Genomic DNA, 26,304 nt, shown 5'->3' on the forward strand with positions numbered 1-26,304 from the left:
ACGGTAAATTTAGTTTATCCTGCAATGGGCAGCTACCATGCAGGAATTATTAGATGGATAAGATCTACTAAGGATCCAGGATAAAATTATATATCTTGAGTGATTCATTTCACCATAGGATAAAATTATTAGTTGGACTCGTTTCATCATCTAATAATTTCACGCTGCCACGGCGTCCATCTTGATGGACCCACTCATTATTCACTACCGCGTCTCCAGGGGATCTTTTTTCTAGCGTCGTCAACATTATAGAACACCCCCCTCCCCCCTCCCGTCTATCTCATCCATGGCCTCAGTAGAAGAGAAAGAGAACAATATGGACTCCACGGCTCCTCCTCCGTCCACCACCTCAACCCACCACCAACTCAAGCCCTCTTTCCTCGTTATCTTCAACGCCACCCTCATGCTCCTCGGCTGCGGCGGCCCCCTTCTCCTCCGCCTCTACTTCGTCCGCGGCGGCCACCGCATGTGGCTCTCCGCCTTCCTCCAGGTCTGCGCCTGGCCCATCCTCCTCCTCCCCCTCTCCATCTCCCATCTCTTCCTCCCCGCCACCGCCGCGGCCGCCACCCGCCGGCGCTGCCGCCGCTTCTTCCTCCTCCTCCCACCCGCCCTCACGGCTGCCTGCGCCGTCCTCGGTCTCCTCATTGCCGTCGACAGCTACATGTACTCCTACGCCTCCTCCTTCCTCCCCCTTTCCACCTCCTCCCTCCTCATGGCCTCTCAGCTCGCCTTCACTGCCGTCTTCGCCCTCCTTATTGTTCGACAGCGCTTCACCCCTTTCTCCCTCAACGCCGTCGTGCTGCTGACACTCGGCCCGGTCGTGCTTGGCCTTGGCGGGGCCAGCGACCGGCCGGAGGGGGAGCCGCAGTCCAAGTACTACCTAGGATTTTGTATGATGGTGGCGGCCGCGGCGCTGATAGGGCTGGTGCTGCCGCTGGTGGAGCTGGCGTATAGGCGGACCACGGAGGAGATGACGTACGCCATGGTCATCGAGACGCAGATGGTGATGGGAGCTTCTGGGTCCCTCTTCTGCCTCCTTGGCATGCTACTCAGCAAAGATTTCCAGGTTCATGCGCTGATACCTCTCTCTCTCTCTCCCTCTCCCCCAACCGCCAAACACTAGATCCACCCTCCCTCCCTTCCTCCCTTCTTTCCGTCGTGATAGAGTTAAAAATTACTTAGAAAAAGCTTGCAGAAGATACACCATTATAATGCTCTACGTGCCACAGCCGCAAAGGTAAAGTGGACACTAAACTCTTATTAGACCACCCACTCTCTTCGATTACATTAAAGCCAGTTTGGTGCTCCTTCCAAATGTGTTTGTTATTTTTTGATATAATGATTACTTTTAGTCAAAGTTTAAATATTTTATTTGAACCTTTGGTAGGACAAATGATCATGTCGTATAACACAAGTTGATAGTACCTTTTATATATGGCATCAGGATCCTCTAACCTAGGCCTGGTGATAGAAGGGATCCAATTTTTGAGGTTGGGTTGTCTATCACTTTGACTATCAATGATCGAGTACATGAGTGGCGGTTATGAAACAACTCTAATATTTGAACTCGAACCTGTGTCTCTTAATATTTGAAGGATGTCCATGCTGCCACCAAGATGGTAGCCCAGTTGGAACGGGGCGTTTACTTCCAACCAAGTGGTTCCAGATTCGAAACGCGCGGGCGTCGATTAAATTTGGGGACCGAATGCTCAACGCCTGGACACAGGGTCTGAAAGTGCTACTGGTCGGCTGGTAGTCTGGGTGGTGCCAGGTGTGACGTACTGGTCGGCTGGTAGTCTGGGTGGTGCCAGGTGTGACGTACTCACACGGAGGGTCGGGTCGGATAACCGAGCCGGCTCACGGGTGGGGAGGGTATAAGTAAAATAGGTCGGCGTGCCCAACACACGATCCGATTTGCCCGCATCAAACATTCTCCTGGCGGGGTGGGGGGCCCAGTGGAGGCTTCTATGCGGGGGTGGGCTTGGACAGAGATTGCATCTTTCGCGCAAAAGAAAGATTCATCCACGGTTGGATCATGCAATGACCGCTTCGAGATCTACGCAGTTTGAAGTGTCTGAAAATCTGCGCGGGCGTGATCCAATGGATATTGCCAAAAAAAAAAAAAAAAAGATCCATCATTCTTTGGCACGGAAGTTACAACCTGAACACTAGGCTTTTTTTTTTCTTAAAAGAAAAACTTCAGTCACCTATAGAACCGCTGGGGCGGCCGCGTCATCGGTTTCGGTTTTGACTGCGGGTCAGCCGTGGTTCAACCGGAAACTTCATTCCCTTGTTTCATACTCAACCCCTCCCCTCTCTAGTCTCCACCCCCCGTCTTTCTCCCTCCCTTCCTCAGATCTCTTCGTGCTGCTTGAGATAAGAAGAAGCACCGTCAAATCTGATGATGCTATGGACGCGGACGACCTTGGAGGAGCCCTCTTTGGCCATGGCCTTCTCGAGCTGCTCGAGGCTTTCCTGTAGTTGGTGATGTATGTAGGTCCGAGTAACAAGGCCCGGGCATGGCGGAGCCGAGAACCCAGCGCTGCTGCAGAGGCGGCGCTTTCTAGCCCTAGGGTTACCGACGACTAGAAATTTCTGGAAGAAGAGACCACGCCATCAAAAACCACGACGGAGAGCCCTGATCACATCTTTCCCTATACCACCGAACTCACCGTTTCGTTAACCCGGGCCGGGTGGGATGCGGGTCGACCCGTTCCGGGTTGGCCGGTTCAGCCGCACGACCAACGGGTTACTGTAAATAACCGACCCTCGTGCGACCGAGCCGCCCTCCTCCACATGGGCCTGCCTATACCTCCACGTGGAAGCAGTGAAGCAAAGAGCAAATACGTGATTCTCGTTTCATTAGTCGCGGTGAGTAGTGAGGGTCACGTGTTCTATGTCAAACTTTCTAGTGTTGAATTGCCTGGAATCCGTGTTCTCGGTCATATTTTAAACTCTCGAGGAATCCTTCCAATTAGAAGAAAACAAATTGAGCAACTTTCAATTTCCAAAAATAAGTAAGAACGATGTGAGCAGCCGATGTACAAACAAAAAAAAAAAACAATAAGAAACCTTCCTGTTGATGGATACATTAAAAAAACATACATTACGTCAAACCCTCATTTCTTTTAATATGAACAAGCGTGACAAGCTCCGGTGGATTTTAGTCTAATAAATCCACTTTTTTTTTTTTAATTGAAAAGGAGGTCAGGAGCCACCTGACTCCACAAGCTATGCACAAGAACAAATGAAGAAAATACAAGAAGAAGGGTTGGGGCTATCTAGAAATAGAAGGGCACAAACAATTAAGGATTTATTGGGTTTGCAGAAAATAATTCACTAAAATATTTTTTTGAAGAAGCTTATGCTCAAATATATAATGCCTGAAAAATATTTTTTTTATACTTGGTTGACTATAAAAAGTGGCATATTGCAGAGTGGCTTATATTTAGTTAAGCATCTATTTTTTAAAGAAAGTTGTGTAACATACTTATTACATTTTTAATAAAGAAAAAATACTTCACCTCATTCTATAAAAGCTTAAGAATATTTTTGAAAAAAAAATTCTTCTAATTCCTATCCAGTGGGAATTAAATTTTTTCATATCTCACATAAGTTTTTTTCATAAAATATGAAAATCTTATTCTCATAAAAAACTATTGTTCTATCTTTTTTTTTAAAAAAAAAATTCAATCAAATATAAGGCATTTTTTTATATTTACATCAACCACACTTCTTTTCTTCTCCTCCTACCAACCAAATAAGACTTAAAAAAGTGTCAGTGTTCACTAACAAATCTACCACTTTGAGTATACGTGCCATTGTTATAGTTGTGAAACATGGTTAATGGCTGCCATTTAGCTAGATATCCTGACGTTCACTGTCTTTTAACAAGCTTTATTTATCTTGATCGATGAGAATATGTCGCTGCTGGTTTCCATGATTGATGGGCAGGGTCAGATGTCACCTTTAGCGTAGAGACTCTGGCACTGCTCAAATAATTTGAATATGCCCTGACATCACTGATACGATGCGGGGAACTGTGGCTCGGTCATCAAATTTGAATCTGTAACGAGCTTTTCACATTAACCAGAGACATGGAAGACTAAGAATAGGCGACCATGAGTTATATTTCATAAAGCGATGTCACGAAGAAATAAGCTATTTACTGATATGACCGGGCTAGGAGCGGCCCAATGCATTTGGAGACTTAAGGCGAACTCACTGAGAGAGGCATTTTTTCTTTCTATTTTGTCTTTGAAGCGTTCCATGCAGTTGGCCGGCCTAAGACAAACTCACTGAAGAAATATTTTTCTTTTCTGTTTTGTCTTTGAGGCTTTTTCTGTGGTGGGCCTTTTTTAGGTCGGAGCTTTAGGCGACTGCCTCAGTAGCCTAAGGGTTGGGCCAGCTCTGCATTAGCATGAGCTATCATTTATTGGGCTAGTGAGTGGAGTCCAAAATCGTGGGCCTTAAATGTATCCACGGATCAGGCCTACTCCATCGCGACAATATGAAACCCTTAAATTTTTTTTTTTTTGCTAAACCGGGTGATCTATACAACACGTGTACGGATACACCCAATAAAATCGGAAAACAAAACATCCCGGAGCTCCCGAGGCAGCTCCCCGTCCCCAGCCCATAAGGTACTACTGGCATGGTTAGCCACGTACGTGGCCACCTAATCCGCAGCCCCGTTGGCTTCTCTAAACACATGCTTCGCCTGGACCACCCCTCCGTCCCTCATCATCAACCCGATATCGCGGATCAAGGGATGGTCGGCAGCACCGGCTCTCAGACCCCCCTGGATCCAACTAATGACCGTAGCCGAGTCACCCTCCAAGATAACTGATCTAGCTGAGAGCACATGCTGAGCGTGTCGAAGACCCGCCCAGGCAGCTCTCAGCTCCGCTCCAGGAACCGTGCAGTCAAATACCTGATAGCCTCCTGCCGCCACTACCCTGGAGGTCGGGTCCCGAATAACAAAACCTGCTCCACCTATCGTGCCACCATCCAGCACGGACCCATCAAAATTGACTTTGAGGAAGCTTGGGGGTGGGGGCTCCCAGGTGAAAAACACCGTGTGAGAAGCTGCCGAGGCAGAAGGGAAACCCCAGATATTCCGAGCTATCAAAAGTCCATCTAAGGAGGAAGCATGACTAAACTCTGCCGTCTGCGCCCGGGCGCTCTCCGCCACGAGCCTTGGCGACTTGCTCTGCTCACCAAAGGTTCGAGCATTCCTGGCCAGCCATATCTGGTATGCTGTGCAGGTCGCTCTAACCGCCTCTTGGCGTGTCAATGGGTTACCCGACCACCAGCGGATAGTTCGTAAGAACTGGTCCCCACGGGTCCAACCATCCCATGGCAGCCCTGCCGCACACCACGCCGCCCTCGCCCATATGCACTAAAACAGTGCATGGTCCACCGACTCATCAGCTCTGCATGCTCCACACTCTGGGGGCATCCTCAAACCCCGTTCGCTCAATACTGCTCTTGTCGGAAGCCGAACCCAGGCGACCTTCCATAAGAACAGTGCGACCCTCGGATGGAGGCCTAGGCGCCAGACCCAGGCACACTCCGGCCCTGGCTCATGCTCTGGCCGGAGCACACGGGAGAGGTCCCCCACCCTCACTCCAGTCCTGCACGACGTGCTCCACACCCGGGTATCCGGACCCACATACCCCGGGATCGGAAGGGACCTAACCCTCTCAGCCAAGTGTGCCCCAAACATGTGACCCAACCTAACCTCATCCCAGGCAACCCCGCCCGGGACAAGGAGGTCACAGACCCGCAGTCCCTCCACTGCCTCAATGTCAACCATAGTCGGCCAAAGTCTCAAGGGTAGGGCACCCACCCATGGGTCACCAACCACATCAATACTCTGCCCATTGCCTATCAACCATCTAGTGTTCTCCTCGACCATGGGAAGATATTTGGCAATCTCTTGCCACATGAATAAACAGCGACGCCCACTGCGAATCGCCCTTGCAGTGCCAGTACGGCCATATCTAGTAGCCATGGTCTGACTCCAGAAATCCTGTGGCTCCAGCGTGAATCGAGCTGCATGTCAGGCAATCAGCGCCTCACGTCGCTCCACCAGAGACAAGACTCCGAGGCCACCCTCACTCACTGGTAGGCAGATGCTCTCCCATGCCACTAGATGCATCCCGTGACCCCCTCCATACGACTCCCACAGGAAGCTCCGAAGTAGCCGCTCAATCCTCATTAGCACTGTTTTCGGAACTACTGTGTTGGCCATGAAGTGGACAGGCATGGAAGCTAGCACTGACCTAATCAGCGTCAATCTACCCATCATGGAGAGTGAAGATGCCCTCCAACCCTCCAGTCTGCTCTGAATCCTCTGCACCAGACCATAACACTCCGCCACCCGTAACCTCCGACCCGTGATGGGTACTCCCAGGTAACTCCAGGTCCCGTCCTGATCCGGCATCCCAAGTAACCCCCGAATCTCCTGTCTGACCCTATGCTCAGTGCTAGGGCTGAAGGAAATTGTTGACTTCTGAAGGTTTACCTTCTGACCCGACATAGCATAGTACTCCGCTAATACTCTCCTGAGTACTCGTGCATCCTCTACCTGCGCCCTGGCCAGGAGTAGACAATCATCTGCGAATAGTAGATGCGATATAGACCGAGACCCTGGGGCGGGAACAAACGCCTCCAACTCCCGGTTAGCACAAACACCCCGCAGAGCCCGAGACAGGACATCTGAACAGATGATGAACAAATATGGGGATAAAGGACATCCCTGTCTAAGCCCCATAGTAGACCTAAAGAAAGGGGAAGGCGTGCCGTTGATCAAGATGGAGAATCTCGACCCCTGGACACACCCCAACACCCACTCAATCCAGGTCTCACGAAAACCGAAGCACTCCAAAGCGCGTCGCAAGAAACTCCACCGAATTCTATCATAAGCCCGTTCCATGTCCAGCTTGACAGCCATCATACTTCTTCGCTTAGAGGCCCGTCGCAGATCCCACATCATTTCTTGGGCCAGCATGACGTTATCAGAGATATTCCTACCCCCCACAAAAGCACCTTGCTCCTGGCAAATGAGGCCTGGCAGCAGATGCTTCATCCTGCCCACCATTATCCTTGCCACCACCTTATAAAGGATTGTGCACAAGCTGATGGGCCTGAAATGGCTGGGCTCCCTCGCATCCTGGCGCTTAGGTATCAACGCGACATAGGTAGCTCTCCAATCATCAGGCATCACTGTCTGACTGAAGAAATACCGCACTGCCTCCACCACTGCAACCCGAATGACACCCCAATATCTCCTAAAGAAGAAAGGTGGAAAGCCGTCCGGCCCTGGGGCCTTGTCCCCTGCAAGGGCCCAGACCGCCTCTTGCACTTCCTCCCCTGTCACATGTCGAACCAGGAGTGCATTCTCCGACATTCCGATTTGCGTATCTGCCCTCGGGAGCTGGCCGACATTCCCGGGATCTCTATCCTCCGTCCATCTAGACCGAAAGAAATCTAGCAATACCTGACTGACCTCTGCATCCCCCTCCACCTGATGACCAGTCCCATCTCGCAGGGAACGAATCATGCTCCTCTGCCTCCTGATGACCGTCGTCCGGTGGAAGAAATTGGTATTCCGATCTCCCTCTCTAATCCACTGGATTCTGGACTTCTGTCTCCAGAAGATCTCATGCTGCCGTAGCAACGAGTGATGATCAGCAAGTAGCCCCCGTAGGCTTATCATGTCTGCCTCCGGGAGCTCACCTTCCTGATCTTCTCTGATTTGAAGATTGCTAATGGCAACCTCTACCACTTCCATCTTTCTAAAAATATCTCCCACAACCTCGCGGTTCCAACGGCGGAGCCGCCTCTTAGTTAGTTCCAATTTTCGTGATACCCTCTGCATGGCATTGCCGTGAACCAGCAAGGACCATGCCTCCCGAACGATATCCCAGGATTGAGGGTAGGACAACCACACCTTCTCAAAACGGAAAGGGCTATGATGGCCAGAGTCCAAAACTGTTGATAACAACAGTGGACAATGGTCAGAGGCAATACGGGATAAGTGTCTGACCTGGTAGGTGGGAAATCGGATGATCCAATCGGGGCTCGCAATAGCCCTGTCTATCCGCTCCCAAACCCTAGTCATGCCAGACTGGTTATTACACCACGTGAATCGTGGTCCCGAGAAACCCAGATCCACTAAGCCATTCTGAGATACAAAATCTCGGAACTCTCTTCGATCTACTGTATCGGTAAAGGGTCGTCCTCCTCTCTTCTCACTCGCACTTAGAATACAATTGAAGTCACCTATCACCATGGTCGGAAACCACTGGGCAACCAGATTAGTAATCTCGTCCCAGAGGACTCTCCTATTCCTATAATCAGTGCTTGCATACACCCCACACAAAACCCATGGAGCCGCATCAGGCTCAGTAATAATCATGATAACCTGTTGGGGGCAGTTGTGGAAGACATCCACAGACGCCACCCCCCGCTTCCATAATACCAAAATATCCCCTGAAAGCCCTTGGGAGTCTATCGCATAGGACTCCCAGTCGACCTCCAGACGACGCTGCACACGACGAAGTCCGTTACCAGACAATCGCGTCTCACAGAGGAAGCAGATCTCTGGGCTGTGGACCTGCACTAACCTCCTGAACAACGTCCTAAAGGACGGCTTACCTGCCCCTCTGCAATTCCAAGCTAGGATCCTCATGGAGAAAAGTCTGAGAGGTCGGCCACAGGCTCATCCACCCCCTGGGCCATCGGGTCCAGCACTACCTCGAGGTAAATCCCCCCAAGCTGACCGTCATCCTCACTCACTCCGGAGACAACCCGCATAACAGCCGCTCGGACCCTCTGTACCACCGTCGGATGATCCACCGCCGGTGTACTGGTGGCCCCTGCGACCGCAACCCGGTCATCACTGCTCTCCCTACTGTCCCCCCGGGGTACCCCCTCCCGGGCGGCCTGAGCTAGCTGCTCAGCCTCGGGGTGGCTAACCAAAACCCGACCCCCTGCCCCATAGGCCTCACCGCCTAGGTCACGCTCGCCCGGGCTAGACTCCTGCGGGGGGTATACTATGACTCCAGTGCCCGCCGGAGAGGTCTCTGGCCGGGGTCTCTCCCCCACCTGGGGCGGGGAACCAAACCAGAATACTGTAGATGATCCCCGTGCTGGATCCTCGGTGGTGTCCATCAGCCCAGGCACACTCAGTGCTCCTGGTGACCCGAGCCTCTCTCGTCCTATAGTCTCCGGCTCCATCACATCATGCCTACTCGTCGGGCCCATCCCCTAGCCCGTAAGGCCAAACTGGAAAGGACCAAGCCCCGAGAGAGCGACCCCGGGGTCAGCCAGCTCACGAACAGGCTCGCTCGGAGCCAACTGCCCGCGGGGCCCAACCGGCATGGGCGGCTCGCCAGGCCGACTCGGCCCACCAGGCGCACGCGGCCCGCCAGGCGCGCGCGGCCCGCCAGGCACGCGCATCCCGCAGGCCCCACGCAGCCCGCCAGGCCCGCGCGCAACCGACCCTTTGGGCGCGCGGGTCATCCTGGGAACGCGTGGCCCGTTGGAAGCGCGCCCCCCCGTGGGCACCATCAGCACCCGTATGACACGCGCGCGCGCACGTGCCGTGCGCATCACGCGCAACGCACGTGCGCGCGCCGAACCCATACCAAAGGAACCCAATGGGCCCTTGTCGACTCGCGGCCCATCATCCCTGGGCCGCTTGCCAGACGGGCCCGTGGTCCCACCCGCGTAGCTCGGCGGGCCGGGTAGCGCGACCGGGCCAGCCCAAAGCATGTCCGGCCCAGCCTTACTTGGCCCACCGTCCGGGTCAACCAGGCCGACTCTGGGTTGAAATGCCGAGTCGACTCGGTTGCTGCCGTGGTGGGAGTCCGGTGCTCCGTCGCCCGCCCCCTCCATCGGCGTGTTTTTCAGCGGCGAGTGGCGGCGGGCGATCTTGGTTGGTTTCTGCCAACCGTCACGGTCCGGAGGGGGTATAACCGGTGGGCTGGCCCGGTCTTCCGGAGACAGCGGCCGAGGCAAGGGCGCCTTGGCCTTCGGCTCGGCTGTCTTCCCCGGTCGCGGCAGCGGCGGCGGCGGCGGCGGCCCTCGCGGGAGCCGGGGTCGGTTTGCCACTAACCATGGACCAAAGATCAGCCCTTGGTCGACCTCCCCGGTTCCCATCTCTGGCCCTACTTGAGATGCCCCAAATCCACCCCCACCTCCTCCGACTGCTCCGGCGCTGAATGACGGCACGCCATCACCGAGTGGCCAATCCTGCCACAACCGGTGCAGTAGTCGCCGATATTTTCGAAGACGAAGGGCTGCCACCGCACCCTCGTCTTCCCTCGAATCAGGACCCCCGGAAGAAGGGGCTCAGTGGCATCGATCGCCACCTTCACCCTAGCGAAGCCCATGGCTCGCCGTTGTTCGGTCACCCCGTCAACGGCGAGCGGCCGCCCCACTTGGGTTGCTATTTCCAGTATGGTCGCGGCCGACCAATATTCCGGCGGGAGCCGGGGTAGCCGGAGCCATACAGCGGCCGTTTTCACGGCTACCTCCCCCGGCACAAACTCCGGCACCCACGGCTCCATCGCGAGGAGCTGCCCCGCCACCACCCATGGGCCACCATTGAGCGCTCGGTCTCGGTCGGCCGTCGACCCAAACCTCAAGGCTAGGTGGTCGTCGGCTAGCGGCACCGCCTCCTCCTTCCCTACCAATCTTCCTCGGGTGGCCACATCCTTGGCCACCCACTCGGCCGGCACCCGACGGTCGAGGCTGCGGACCACCACCGAGAGGCCGTCCCACTCCCTGCGAGCAGCCTCGATGGGCGCCTCCGACGGCTCCAAGACCGTCGGAAAGCGGCGACTCAACCGAGCCACATCCGCTTCCGAGGGCCAGTGAGTCACCCATGGCCCCAGCCTCGCCGGAGCCCTGGATGTCTCCCCCCGTCCCGCAAAAGTTTTACCCTTACCTTTGCCCATACCTTTGCCCGCCACCACTGCTGCGTATGTCTTTGTCCCTGAAGGGACCGCCTGTTGATCCATCGGCGTAGCTCCGGCGAAGCTTGTCCCCGGACCTGCACACAGAGAGGTTAGAAGAAACAGAGAAGTTGTCGGGGAAAAACCGACGGCCCCTCCTCAGCCCGCAGTAGAATCCCGTGCCCCCCACGGAGGAGAACCTCGTCGAGGGCCGCCGGTGACCTCGCCTTAAAATTTTCTATTGGAAAATCTCACACAATCCTAGTATACCTTGTTAGGTAATCTTGACTGGATATTCTCTTTCTTGCTAAGCTAAGTTCGTAATCAAACCATCTTAGAATCTGGCATTGAAGCAATGTAAAGGCTTAATCTCCATCTCTACCATGGACTTTGACTATTGATATTGTTAGGGTTTTGCGTAGAGTTCCAAAATTTGGACTTGCCGACCAAGCCAGTATGGATATAAAAAATATTGTGGTGTGTAGTAGTTTGAACAAGAAAAGCTTATGCTAGAAAGGTTGGATTCAACTTGAGCCCAATGTGAATGGTGCCTACTCGATCAGATCCGATAAGCCTATTGGTTTTAACATTATAGATTTCGAGCGTTGCACTGCTTTCAATTTTTTATTTTTTATTTTTTATACTTCTAGAATGGATAGTTCATATAGCTTATAAGTCTATTTTTATGATAAACATGAGTTGATTATTAGTAAAGCATATGTTATTGTTGGACTATGAAGGATAACACATGGTTGATTCTAGGGTGCTGGTGAAATTAGATTGCCCAGCCTAAATTCACTAAGCATGCACTCATCAAGTTTTGACAAGAAAGAATGAGCCCCATCTAAGGTTATGTACAATAATTAAGTTTAAACATCATCATATTTTTTATGAATTAGAGAGGAAATTGGAGAATTACATTGTTATGTTTACATTGTTATTGGCCATATAAATTCTAAACGAAATCTCTAGATGTTTACATTGTTATGTTTGGATAATCGTTGTATGCAGGACATTTACGTTTATTTCGTTAAACATGACAATATGCACTTATTGTTTCTTGGATGAAGGGATTAACAAATTGTGAGAACTTAGTAAATACACCTTGGTCAAAGATATGCTGTATCATATATAACGAATCATTTCAGTTTTATTACGACTTATCTTACCAAATTAGTCTAAATATAAATTTAACAAAACATTTGGGATTTTCTTATGCTCGTGTTCAGGCCATTCCAAAGGAGGCAAGAGAGTTTGAGCTTGGTGAGTTGAGATACTACATGGTGCTCATTTGGGATGCAATTTGTTGGCAAATCCTCAACGTTGGACTGGTGGGTGTCATATTTAGTGCCTCCTCACTATTTGGTGGTATGATGATAGCAATCCTTGTCCCTATTGGAGAGATCCTACCGGTCATCTTTTTAAATGAGAAATTTAATGGTAGTAAAGCGGTCGCTTTAGCCCTCTCCCTTTGGGGGTTTGCCTCATATTTGTATGGTGAATTGAAGCAAGGCAAGAAATCAAAGCAAACTACAGAGGTGGAACTTCCCTTGCCTGTACCATGAAAATTTTATCATCATCTTAATTGTATGCCATTTTGAAGAAAGTTCCATTGCTCCAAAGCAAAAAAACTAAAGTAAACTTTGGATGTGGAACTTCTCTTGCTTGTACCATGAAAATATTATCATCATATTAATGGTCTATCATTTTGAAGCCACACAGCTATGCATCAAGAAATCCAATTGATCTAATTTTACAATCAAAAGTCCAATCTCTATTTTACTCATTTATTTTAGAATGAGATTGACTGGCTAGAGGATTTCTCGAGCTCGGGTGAATTTTATTAACCAGAATGCTCTTGCTTATTTTTCTCATAGTAATTTGCTTTATGTGCATTAGTTATAATGCATGTGCAAACTCAGGCAGGTATAACTAAAAATTTCAGATATAGGACCAATTAAAAGAAATAGGAACTAATATACTTGCTTATAAAATTATTTAAAATTATTTTATTATATTAATATTAATAAACTCAAGTTATGCTACAATCAATAAATTACTATCAATTTGGATGCTAGACATGACCTTTAGTATGCAAAATAAAATAAAATAAAATAAAAATTTCAATTGAAAGGAAATTGTTTCCATCTATTTAAAGTCCATCCACACTATAATTCTTTTCTTCGCGAAAACCTATTCATGATTAATCTAAATTGTAAAAAACATAATAAAGTTATTATAAGAATTAAAAAATTAGACAATTAAGCCACTTGCACATGTGTGTATGTATGTATGTATGTATTTATATATATGTATATTAATATACAGTGTTAGGACGTTAGGATGAGATGGGTACCTAATTTTGGCCGTATATACTACATGCTGTTTTGATTGTACATGGAGTAGCAATATCAGAAGCCCATCTGACGGACGTGACGAACACGTTCCTGGTCCAAGGCTAACGCATACTCTCCGACCTGCTGAACCGCGGGGGAGCACAAGTAAAACCATCTTGCCACGTGGCATCATAACAGACGTCGATCACCGCGACCTCTGCCGCCTCGATGGACCCTTGCGGAAACGTAATGCAAGTATACAGCAAAATCCTCACCCCTCAGAACGCATGACCGCCTCGCGTGGGTCCCACGCCACCGACGCCCGCGGTGAAAGCCACACAAGCAACGCTAGCGGAGCCCGCTGTCAAACTCTCCCCCGCTTTTCCTCGCCTCTCTCACCGAACGCTCGCGCCGCGAGCCCTTGGTGAAGATCTCGAAACTTCCCCCCCTTCCCTTCTCCCCACTTCCCCTCACTCTCTTTCCCTTTGTAGGGTTTCTCCGATCGCCTCCGCCCCCGAGTTATTACGGATTCTAGGGTTTCGTCTCGCTCTCGTGGTTGTATAGGCTTCTTGGATCGCCGCCATTGCCGTTCTTTGACGAGCGGACGCCCCTCTTCCCCCCGATCCGCGTCTTTCCCCTCCAAGAACCCTTAACGCTTCGATCGCGGTTGCTTTCCGTTCGGCTGCTCCTCATGGGCCGGAAGAAGAAGAACAGGCGTCCTCGGGCGTCCGGATTTAAGTCCTTTCTTTCCCGTCGTCCCTCGAGCTCGCCCTAATCCTTTGATCTGGTGCATAGGAGTGGGATTTGATTTGATCTGTAGTATACGAGTAGGATTTGATTTCTATTGGTAGGAATAGGATGGAGTCTTTGAGGAGGAAGAGAAAGGGAGCGAAATCTTCTTCGGCTGTGGGGTCATACCTGTCTGATGGCGTGGATCACGCGAGGCAGATAAAGAAGTGCTGTAGGGGCCAGCAGAATGCGTTCCCTCGCGAAAAAGTAGGATCTTGCAGTGGTGGAGAGGCCGCAGGAGCCGTGATGACTGCCCCGCCCTCTGGGAGACCACTGGCGAGTTCTCCGGGACGTGGCCTGAAGAGGAAATTGGGTTGCATAGATCCGGTGACCAGTATTGGCCGGAAGAAGAAGCTGGAGAACGAGTACACTCTTGGCCGGGATATCGGGCAAGGGAGGTTTGGGGCTGTTAGGCTGTGCAGGAGCAGGGCCAGCGGTGAGGAGTTTGCATGCAAGACGTTGCCCAAGAATGGGGAGGAGACCGTTCACCGGGAGGTGGAGATTATGCAGCACCTCTCTGGCCACCCTGGTATTGTTACTCTCAAGGCGGTGTTTGAGGATTCTGAATCTTTTCATCTCGTGATGGAGCTGTGCTCTGGGGGCCGGCTGATTGACGAGATGGTCAGGGAAGGAAGGTACTCGGAGCAGCGGGCTGCAGTCCTTATAAAGGAGCTGGTTTCGGTCATTAAGTACTGTCATGAAATGGGTGTGGTCCATCGGGACATTAAGCCAGAAAACATTTTGCTCACGTCGTCAGGGAAGATGAAGCTTGCGGACTTTGGATTGGCGGTCCGGGTTGCCGGTGGTAATTGTATTGGATGTTTCTTGATTCTCATTATATTATTTTATGCTATTCTTCTTCTTTATACTGAAACTAAACTTTCTGCTTTCTGCAGTTTTAGAATTTAATTCGAGCATTGTCTGCTTATGCTTTTGATTCTTATAAAGTTTGCAACTTTTCGCTGAGGTTTACTAGGTTCTCAGAATTGTTACAAATAGTAGCATACAGAAAAGAATGTGGCCTTCAAACCCCCTTCTCTCTCGAACAACCTTGGTAAACAATATAAGAAAGAAAAGAAGAAAAATGTTGACATTTGGTTGGAAGCGAACTTTGTATCAATCATATTATTGGCAGTTTAAATGAAGTATCAAACTTGCACTGACATTCCATGCAGTGGATAGGTTGTCTTTGAATTTCTTGGAAATTTAGTTCTAGAGGACGTGTATCATTTTTTGAGTATGCAAATCAAGTTATGTATATGCATGGATACATTGATGTCCAAGTATATAGAGTTTTGTTGCTAATTTTAGGCGTTGCAACGTTCAGATTCCAACACCTCATGCCAAATTTGACATTGACATCCATATGATAATCTGAGCAATGTAGGAGGTTGTAAGGTGGCCCACTGTTAGAATGTCACTTGTGAATCTTTCAAATGTTCTCAGGGAAGATTCTTGCCCGGATCCTAAGGTGAATGTTGTGAACCTATTGCATATGAATATAGTGGTTATAATTGGCCAAGTAGTTGCATTTTTTTTCTCTTTCTGTTTCTAATTTTATTCTATGACATAGTTAAAATTCCATGATCTTGAACCATTTTGCTCTTGGTGCTAATTCAATTCCAAACAAATTCTGGTTAGAAGATAAATATGGCGAGTGTCTTTTTTTCTTCTTCTGGTGATTGCAAAAGAGTAAAGATTTTGGAGGTCAGGGATATATTTATATATTTATTTGGACATTTAATTGAAAAGGTGGCAGGGGGTGGCAGGGCATGAATGAAATCAAGTTTAATTGTTGGTGTCTCCCTTATATGACTGAAGCATGAGTCAGATATATAGTTGCAACAATTTGAAGAAAACAGCTGAATATGCTTAAATGTTTTTGCTATTATTGAATAAATGGGCATGTCTAAGCTATCAAGTACCAACTTGTGACTATATTTGAAGAAGTATATTCAGTAAGCTCAAGATATGATTAGGGTCTGGAATCCACTGCTGACCTTTATCTTGTATTTAAAATTCCTCGAGGCAATTAAAGAACAAGACTGCAATACTAGATGCAGTATGCCAGTACATGAATTATTTGACTTTCTTAGTATTTTTGAATTGAGATCCTTTCAGTAACACATCTCCTTTCAAGGAAATTTGAAGTTAGAAGTTGTAATTTTTCTTAAAATGATCCATCTAACAGTTCTAGTTAAGGTTTTGATGGTGTCATCTCATCTATTGTCCATTCCATGTTATGACTATATGAACATTAGCGCCTCAATGAGGATGTATCTTTATGGAATTGATTCTTTCTTGCTTGTTTGTTGATGTTGGCTGATGATTTAGTATTTGGAAAATAGTATGATCTGTGAGGACCATGTTGCCTTTGTTGCCTCTATATTCAAAAAGAGGAGATCAATTATGCATTTGCTGCATCCAGTTGCCATGTATTTGCTAATAGTATTAAGGAAATTTTCTTGCTGCATATGCATGAATAGTAAATGAGATTCAGAAATGTGTTTTTTTCTAAAGGATGTGGATAGGTACGTATGTAATTTATAGTATGGAAATGGAAGAAATAAATAGTTTGACATTTCATTGATATTAGTTCTGACATGATGTGTAGATTCTGACAATGTAGGAGTTAGAAGCTTTATGGACTGACTAGGTGGTAGAATGGTTCGTTACTCTTGCAAATAGCTAGATTGGATCGTGGAAGTTTGCTAAGCTAAATTTGAGTTTAAAGAGGACTTGTGATCATTTGAATTAGTGTGTTTTTAAGGATGGTTGGCTGGGATTGCGATTCATTTCTTATATATTAAGTGTAAAATGCAACCATCAACTTCATTATTCTAGTGCAAGCTTGACCAGTTTTATCTTAGTTTTTATTCATTCAGTTTTAAATGGGGTAGGTCTTGTTTTGCTTATTTTAACTGTAATATTTGAGCATGGTCTTGACTTGTGCATGACTAAATACACTTGTAGTTTGACTTATGTGATTTGACCAAGTATCAAAGTACCATGTGATGCATCTATGCCTATCATGGCTAGCACAATACTATACTAGATCGTAATGTGTGGTGCCTAGTCATATTTTGTTGCATATGATCAAGATAATGTGCATGAGCTAGATAGTATCAGTCCATGGTGATGTATACTTGATTAGCATAAATGCATACCAAGGTTCGTTGAACTAGTACCAGAGATTGTACCGGTTGGCTATCGATTCAGTATAGTATCATTATATACCATATTGACTTGAGGCATGTCGTACAATATTGGGGGAGAAAGAGAGGGAGAGAGGAGAGATAAGGAGGGAGATGGGGAGGGAGGAATGGAGGGACGACGTACTTTTGATGTCATTGTCGTCTCAGTGGCTTCGTGGCTGTTATCATTGTTGGTAGTGGCTGCAGTGGTCATGGAACCCTAGTTTTAGCAAGGGTCGCTACTTGCGAGAGGTGAGGATGATTGGAAGAGAAGAGAGAGGGAAGAGGAGGATTGAGAGAGAAGGAGAGAGGGGAGAGGCGAGGAAGATTGGTATAGAGGAGAGAAGAATAGGGAGGAGATGCAACTCATGACTCAAACTATAAGCCACTGAAATTATAAACCACACTGCTTGGTTAAGTTTGGAATAGCCCAAAATAGTTTGAAACCAGACAAAACTAAACACTTCAGGTTGGTTTAGGCCAATTCTTAGCTCGGACCGAATCAAATAGCCGAATCGTCCTGACCTGTTTGGTACACCTCGAACCACCTGCGTCAGGACACCTAGGGGCAGCAATCGTGTTGGGTCGGATCATATATAGGTTGGTCAGTTGCAGGTCAGGTTAGAAAATCTCAATCTTGAAGTTGACCTATTTATTAAACATGTTATAATTTGAAATCTGAACCCGTCATGTTTAATAAGCAGATAACATGTCCTGACCTGCTTAACCTATTTAATAAAAATAGGTCATATCAGTTAACCTGTATAATCTATTAATCTAGTCACATGTATAACCTGTTTAATAAACAGGTCAAACTTGGGGTCAGAAAAATAAAAAAAATAGAGAAATAAAATTTTTAAAACTAGTAACTTGCCAAAAGTTCTATTCTTGATATCTTGATATGCAATAAACTCATTTATAAAGAAGGATAAGAAAGAAGAAGTAAAGAGACCTTATAGGGATCCTCCAAATGCCAAAGAACTCATCAATTATTTGAAAATTGGAAGCAACAATCAAAACCCCCTCATTGTATGCACAAACCTCTAATCAAAAGACAAACGTAAATCTCCCCCAACACATTCAAAAACAACAAAAAAATGATGAGAGCTACATGTGACCTGTAAGAAACAAAGCACATATGGATCAATGATGTAAACGAAGCATCTGCTGAGAATAATAGAGATGGCAGGGAGGAGATAAATGAAGGAATCCCTGATCATAACCAGAAGTCGGGACCCCAAGTAGGCCTGCAATAAAGTATTGATCCCGACCTTGAAGAGCAGCGTCTATCTCACCCTCACCTTTTCCTTCTGCATCCATTTTATTTCAAAAAGTAGAGTGAACGAATGAAACGAAGAAAAAAGTGATACCCTTGAGTTAAAAGGGTCAAAACACACACACACACACACACACACACACACACACACACACACACAGAGAGAGAGAGAGAGAGAGAGAGAGAGAGAGAGAGAGAAACTCACATCGCCACTACCCATTTGGGGAACGAGGATGGTGGGGAGGCAGAGGAGCTCGGTCAATCTAAAGCAAGGAGGCAGAGGCTGTCTGTTGGTGGTGACAAGAGCGGTGGTGCTGCCATCGGACTGAGCTGCTGCTACCATGTGGAGCATGGCCATTGCTCTAGCCACTGGTAGCTTCTGGATCGGGCAAAGAAGGGCCAAGCCACGTCAATTGGCGAGCGGGTAGTGTGTCGCTACCACCCTCGAGCACTCAACCATCTGATTGCTGAAGCTGCAACAATGGCCTATATAGATTAGCAGAGCTCACTGAAAAATAAAAGAAACAACCATAGTGACAGAGAAAGGAAGGAAAATAGGCTTAATGATGGCTATGAGGGTTAGGTTGACTCTTTTTTCACGGTAGAAGAGGCAACTTCAAAATCAAAGGATGAAGGAGGAGAGGGGGCTGGGGAGAGCTTGGGTACCTTGGAGTTGGAGGGCGAGCGCAAGAGACCAGGTGACAGTGCTCTTCCTCAACTATGAATGCTAACCCTCACTCTAACCATGAATGCATGAAGAGGAAAGTGAAGTGGGATTGGAATGCTCCAGACTCTAGAAGCCATTTTGGTGTAAATGGGTAGCAGGCTATGGGTGGGAGTAGTCGGGTTTGGCAGCTTGATTCAATCCGTTTCAAGCAGATACATGGGTCAATTAAACATATATAACTGAACCTAATTTGATTAGCATTAAACGGGCTAAACGGTTAAATGGGTTGTGATCCTTGAACCCAAACTTGACCCATTTAATAATAAACAGGTCAAGACGGGTTGATTTGTGTACAATTCGAACATGTTTAGCCCAAACTCAAACCTATTTATTACATGTTAGATACGAGTTGGGTTGATAGGTCAGGTTAGAATTTGTGAGCTCTAAGTACATCCAAAAGCACTTGCTTTGGGATGCTTTGGCAGTCCTTGACCAATACAAAACAACGATCATGACTAGTAATATGTATACCTCTCTATTGTGTTCATATCTATATGGCATGGTGCTTATATGGACCTGTATAGTAACATACATCAATCCATGGATTTGACTCATCTTACCTTGCCCATATATGGCATGTCAATAGTAGAACAGAAATGCGAGGATGTATATAGGAAGCCTAAATGAGAAAATGGAAGAATAGATTAACTACATGCATGTTTTTGTAGTTTGTTACGACATTGAAACCATGTAGAGGCCTACCGAAATTTTTACCTCCGTCATCTTGTATGCTTCTAAAATCATATTGCTTCTCTTTTTGTGTTTGTCTCTGGCTGTTGGGGAGAGGGGTGGAGGAGAGAAGGTATTGGAGGTAAATTGGGGAGTGAGTTCTGGAAGTAGTGACATGGCTTTGAACATCTAGAAACTCCTTGACACTTTATACTATCAGAAACTCACTCCCTTTTAGTTTCTCTTACCGGTTATGCTTTAAACAAAAGAACAAAGAACAGGACTGCGACGATCTAAAATGAAAAGTATGTCAAATTTGTTCATTTTATTATTGGGCTGAACCAGGAAGCAAAACAAATAGATATCTTGCATTTTATTTTTTTTTGCATATCGCGTGATGGTAAATGGTCTGTTCAGTCTGACTAGCTACATTAATGAATTAAAACAGGTTTTTATGTTGTTCAATCCAGCCCGATTAAAATCTCCAGCTAGCTGCCTTAGCCATGTCCAACCTGAGATGAGATCGGCTCTACCTTAACCTTGTTGGTTGTTCTTTCCACCATTAGTTGGCACACCAACATTATAGAGGAGTTTGATAGTCAATCTACTTTTCAAATAGAAGTGCTTCTTCTTCTTCTTCGGTGCATGGTGTTAATTTATAAAATATAGTATATATTATTATTGGGCTGCGACGATCTAAAATGAAAAGTATGTCATATTTGTTCATTTTATTATTGGGCTGAACCAGGAAGCAAAACAAATAGATATCTTGCATTTTTTTTTTTTTTGCATATCGCGTGATGGTAAATGGTCTGTTCAGTCTGACTAGCTACATTAATGAATTAAAACAGGTTTTTATGTTGTTCAATCCAGCCCGATTAAAATCTCCAGCTAGCTGCCTTAGCCATGTCCAACCTGAGATGAGATCGGCTCTACCTTAACCTTGTTGGTTGTTCTTTCCACCATTAGTTGGCACACCAACATTATAGAGGAGTTTGATAGTCAATCTACTTTTCAAATAGAAGTGCTTCTTCTTCTTCTTCGGTGTTTTTAGGACAACATGGTGTTAATTTATAAAATATAGTATATATTAAATTAATGTTCTTTTTTATTAGATAGCATATCTTGTTAGTAAACATCCTTACGAATTTTAGCCCTCTGTTTCTGAGTTTGATTTTCCGAACTGCTTTAGGTGTCCATATTAATCTTGTTGTGAAAGGCCCCCATGGCTGCAACCACTTGATCTAACCAGCCATCTTTCCTCCATTACCTCTATTCTTTCATGTTTAGAAGCAATGCCATTGAAAACTTTACCTTCAATGGGTTTGGAATCATGTAGAGTTGCAGGGCTGAAACTTCTGGTGAGCATAAGGATAACGTTTTCTGTTATTTAGCAAGTTATTGATCTTGAAAAATTGTTGTTTTCTTCTCAAACTTGATCTTAAGCTGGGTTCGATATTGGAGTTTGCTGATAGCTAACTTATGGGGCCAACTTATATATATATAGATCTTTTGCTCTAATATTTGTTTTCTTCATTTCATTGAATGTTTGGAAGCATTTTCATAGACTAACCTCAAATTTTGCAAGTTTTTGAGATCTTTTGGAAGCACAATAATGTCTATTTTCAAGATGCCTAAACTCATGTGGTTTGGTAAAAGCCAAAGTCGAAATTGAAATTGAGTTTTTAAACCTTGCTACTGGCAAGGTTTGCTAGGATTTGAGTTGAGACTGTGGTTGCAAGTATAAGAAGCTAATGAAATCAACACCTTCCTTCCTCTAGTTATATCATGAATTTGGTAAAACTTCTGTTGACATTTAGGTTCTTAAGGCGTACATTCTTGAATCTTCATTTAAAGTTCATTTTGCTTTGTAATTGAATTCCTATGGTCTATCAGCTGGCTATTTCTTAGTGTATTTGTTGTTCAAATATCCATTTCGTTATTGGCTTCCCTTGCTTTATTTATAGAATTACGCAAGTTGGTTAATTTATATCTAAGTCTGCGAACTTGGTAGATAAAATAAGGATGGTATAAAACAGTGGGTGCAGTCCATTTTCACATTCCTTTCTTTTATAAAAAAGACATTTATCTAATCTGTTGTTGAACATTTTAGAAAATACGATGACCCATTTTTTTCAATTTCCTCTTTTGCTTTTCTTATGTGAGTTTATGTGTCTGGTAAATTGGGTTATAATACACTAATGGTGAATTGAGAAGGTTTGCACACAGCAGACAGGAAAGTATGCGGAACCGATCGAACCGACGTACTAGTGGGGACCGGTATCGAACTGGCCAACCGGGAAAAAAAAATTGCAACGCGCGCACGTCCGCTTTTTTGCCACGGAGTGGCATTCATGCGGGGCCCCGCAGGCAGCGAGCCTGAGCAGGGAACCGCGCCTCCCCGCTCGCACCTGCACTGGTGGGCTGCCCCGCGCGCGAAGCCCTTTTTTTCCCTTTTTTTTTTCCTTCTTTCTTCTCGAACCCTCTTCCTCTCCTTCTCCTCTCCTCTCTTTTTCCTTTCTCCCACGAGCAAAGAAGGGGCCGGAACTGCGAGCAAAACGAGTGATCCTTGTCGGCCTGTGGGAGGAGGTCGGCCCGAAGTGACAGGTAGGCTTTTTCTCTTCTTCGTCTTCTCTTCTTTCTCTTTTTCTTCATCTTCTTTCTCTTCTTCCTCTTCTTTCTTTCTCTTCTTTCCTCTTCTTCCTCTTTTTCTTTCCGAGTGTCAGTACCAGGCTTGTACCGGTTCGAACCAGACCGTTTCGCACCGGTACGGGCAAAGAGGTCGGAACCGAATTCAATGGTTGTACCGTACTGGTGCTGGCCGGTACTGGTACGGTACAAGCTGAACCGGTTAGTTCCAACGGGTTCAGCATACCCTGGCAGTCAGTAACCTAAATTCCACTTATCTTTATTCCCATGTGATTAATAGCTAAGAGGGGCGTGAATTCCACTTATCTTTATTCCTATGTAATTAATAGCTAAGAAGGGTGAGTGGGTCATATATCAATGCACTGAATGCATCCATAGAGTTGAGTGCTTGGTGTACCCTTTGGCACATTTAGTGCATTATTCAATTGAAAGGAACCTGTTTATGATTTTATTTTCATTGTAATAAAAGGAAGGGTTCTTTGGTAAAATTTGCTCATCCAATGTTGCCAGTACCCCTTGTCTATTATGTATATTAGTGATGGGATTTGAGGGATATAATCTACGGTAGGTCATCTTGACTGAGAGCACACTTTAATCATAGTCTTCATTATTTCAGATGCCTCCTGCCAAGATTCAACTATGCATACATTCTTCTGCTCATGCATCAATTGATTTGATCTGGTATGCATTTTTTGGCTGAAGAATCTGATACGGGTTTAGCAACATAGAACCACGCAGGAACTTTGGTTAATGTGTTTTAAGTTGTGTAAATCATGATTAAAGATAAGTATATTCAAAAATATGACCCACCATTTATATTGGGTTCAAGCTCTAATTATACATTTTTTGTCTACTTGATTCATAGTTAATTAACCTAAGAAAAATTTGATCTTTGGTATTCATTCTAGATATTGTAGATCATGGCCAGTGATGCAGTACATTTTGCTCCAGAATATATCTAGTATTGCATTTGCGGTTCATGTGAGCCTTCACAACCCCACAAATGCATTGTTATCTTCTAATATCTCATAAATCATGGCTTTCACTTAGGTGAGGTGTGAGCTACATTAGCACCATGTTGCTCATGTTTTCTATTTGCCATTGTGCCCCCTTATGCATATTGTACCTAGTATGGAGTAACAAAGGCACATCCCAGTCACTGCACGATTTTTTGGTGCCTCGTTTAATAATTTTGTTAACTTATTTTACCAATTATTTTTTAACATTTTGCACAGGTCAGAAACTGTCTGGTATTGCTGGAAGCCCAGCATATGTTGCACCTGAAGTCCTATTAGGACATTATTCTGAGAAAGTGGATATCTGGGCTGCTGGGGTGCTGCTTTATGCACTGCTAGTTGGTACTCTTCCATTTCGAGGTGAATCTTTGGAAGCTGTTTTTGAGGCAATTAAAAAGGTTGAGCTTGATTTCCAAAGCGGGATATGGGAGTCAGTGTCAGAACTTGCACGGGATCTGGTCCATCGGATGCTGACCCGAAGTGTCTCCACAAGATTGGCTGCTGATGAAGTCTTAAGTGCGTCAATAATATCTGCTTCCTGTTCATTTATATTCTTTGTTTCACATTTACATGATTCTGATGGTGATTTTATTGGGGTTTCAGGACACCCATGGATTCTGTTCTACACAGAGTGCCCATCGAAGGCATTGGCAATAAAATCAAGAGTCAGAAACAGTGAACCCAGAATTGAGGTGCAAAGAATTGGAGTCATCAGCAACTCTCCATCTATGGAGGGATTGAGTTGCAAGTCAGAGGAACAGGATGCCTGTGGTTTTGTTGATGCTCTTGCAGTGGCAATATCACGTGTGAGAATATCTGAGCCGAAGCGGAGTAGGATTTGTGACCCTGGGAGTCCAATTCAGCAGCAGTGCTCTTCTAACATGAAGTCTAACCTCTGTACAGCTTTCTGACTCTGGTATATAGCAGTAGCTGAGTCCATGACAGCACATTTGCAAGCTAAACTCATTGGGTGGTAACATCTGTGACACGGTTGGTGGCAATTTTGAGGCTTAAAATTATTGACTTGGTTATACTCGGTTATGCTGTCCTCTTGACAAAGGCCTTTGAGATATTTGTTCCGGTTTGATTGAACCATACTTACGTAACCCTAACTTGGTAAGCAGGCAAACTTAAATGTAAATTTAGTGTAAATAAGACTAAATGCTCTCTGTGGATATTAATATTTTTAGCTCACTGGTGCCACTGCCGTTCATGCACCTTGTTTTTTCTACTTAAGTTGCCCAAAAATTCACGGATTATGTGACAACTGTTTGTAGAGTATGACCATATTTCGTCAACTAAATGTTGATGCAATCCATCAATTGAAGACATGTAGTTTTATTCAAATTCGTGCATTTTAGGAATAAAAAAGTCTGCTGCATGTACTACACATTAGAATTTACATTGCTGTGTAATTTCCAAAGAGAATACTTCCTGCGTTTGTCCAATGGCAAGGAGGTTGCTCTTGTGGTAATTAGATGTCCTTGTTACCAGCTTGATGAGAGTTTTTTGTGTTTTAGCTTTTTGTTGATAAGTGAAATATTGGTTTGCATTGTTATCCCTTTATTAGCATTAATGAGATTTGAGGCCGAAGCATTATAATGTTGGGGGGAGATTGCCAAGAAGCTAATCTAATGTGGCTTCTCTGTTATTTTTTTTATTTTATTTTTGCATGAGTATATAGATATGTATGGGGCCTGTGGGCGATGAAAACTAGGATAATTGTTTGTGATAAAATTAAGAATAGCTGTACCAATCAACAGGCTGTATGTTGGACACAGTGGATACAGAACCAGCTACTCGCAAGCAACAGGCAATGTAGTTTAGGTTGGACAGAAACTAGGCAACAAACTTTCCTTTACTCCATTCAGGGGTAAAAGTGAGCTGGATAATATTTCGGATTCGTTCGAATCTATCTGAATATGGATAAAAATTTGAGCATTCGATTAATATCGGTATTCATATCTATATTTTTTTAACAAAAAATAGATATAAATATAGATAAAATAACTATATCCAAATATTTGATTTTATTTATAATTTTATTTAATTTTATATAGTACTTACGAACTTTTAAGATAAATATATAATTATATTAACATATTATTAACTTGAGTTATTATATATTTAGTAATAAATTTTTTTTCTATAATCATAATGTTTAATTATCCAACTTATATTCATATTTATAATCATATTTACAATATTCAATTTGTGACTATATATATTTAAATCAAATATGAATATAATTTTATATATCCGACTAATATTTATATTTGTATCTGTATTCATCAACTAAAACAAATATATATATGAATATACTGGTATTCGATCCCATTTCAGTCTTAACTCTATCCACAAGTTGTGCCATAAAATTCATATTATTCTACGTGCATCTAGAGGGCCAATATCCCACACAAACAAGGGGTTTAAGACCTTATTTTAAAACTAACATATAAACAAACAAACAAATAAATAGAATTGTTTCCAGTAGTCCATGGATATATATATGGCCTTACACTTTTATTTTCCCACCTTTGGTATATCACAGGCATATAAAAGTATAATGATTTATTGACATTTTTTCTATTATAGAGCTAACTCCTGTAACTTTCACTTGTGAGGGCCACAAGCCTCCGGCCCTCTTTGCTGTGCTATAGACATCTTTCTTGTTAAAAAGA

The 26,304-nt window shown here is 45.3% G+C and overlaps 2 protein-coding genes across 3 annotated transcripts; both read left to right on the forward strand.

Moving 5' to 3' along the window:
- Positions 1 to 266: 266 nt before the first annotated feature.
- Positions 267 to 12,698, forward strand: LOC103711031 (purine permease 3-like). The gene is made up of 2 exons (XM_039116792.3): positions 267 to 1,066; positions 12,197 to 12,698. Exons 1-2 carry the CDS (start codon positions 287 to 289, stop codon positions 12,530 to 12,532), a joined length of 1,116 nt encoding a protein of 371 aa, XP_038972720.1. The 5' UTR covers positions 267 to 286; the 3' UTR covers positions 12,533 to 12,698.
- A 965-nt stretch (positions 12,699 to 13,663) lies between these two features.
- On the forward strand, positions 13,664 to 24,970 carry PEPKR2 (phosphoenolpyruvate carboxylase-related kinase 2). Of its 2 annotated transcripts, none has more exons than XM_008796978.5 (3): positions 13,664 to 14,897; positions 23,843 to 24,139; positions 24,227 to 24,970. In XM_008796978.5, the coding sequence occupies exons 1-3, from the start codon at positions 14,162 to 14,164 to the stop codon at positions 24,532 to 24,534; spliced, it is 1,341 nt and encodes a 446-aa protein (XP_008795200.2). In that variant the 5' UTR covers positions 13,664 to 14,161; the 3' UTR covers positions 24,535 to 24,970. The 2 variants fall into 2 exon arrangements, with proteins under 2 accessions (XP_008795200.2, XP_008795199.2); XM_008796977.5 differs by having other exon boundaries at positions 13,667 to 14,903.
- Positions 24,971 to 26,304: the final 1,334 nt, after the last annotated feature.

This window comes from Phoenix dactylifera, chromosome 5, assembly GCF_051530095.1.
Source record: "Phoenix dactylifera cultivar Ajwa chromosome 5, Ajwa_hap1_PhDact_Kaust_v1.1, whole genome shotgun sequence".
NCBI lineage: Eukaryota > Viridiplantae > Streptophyta > Magnoliopsida > Arecales > Arecaceae > Phoenix > Phoenix dactylifera.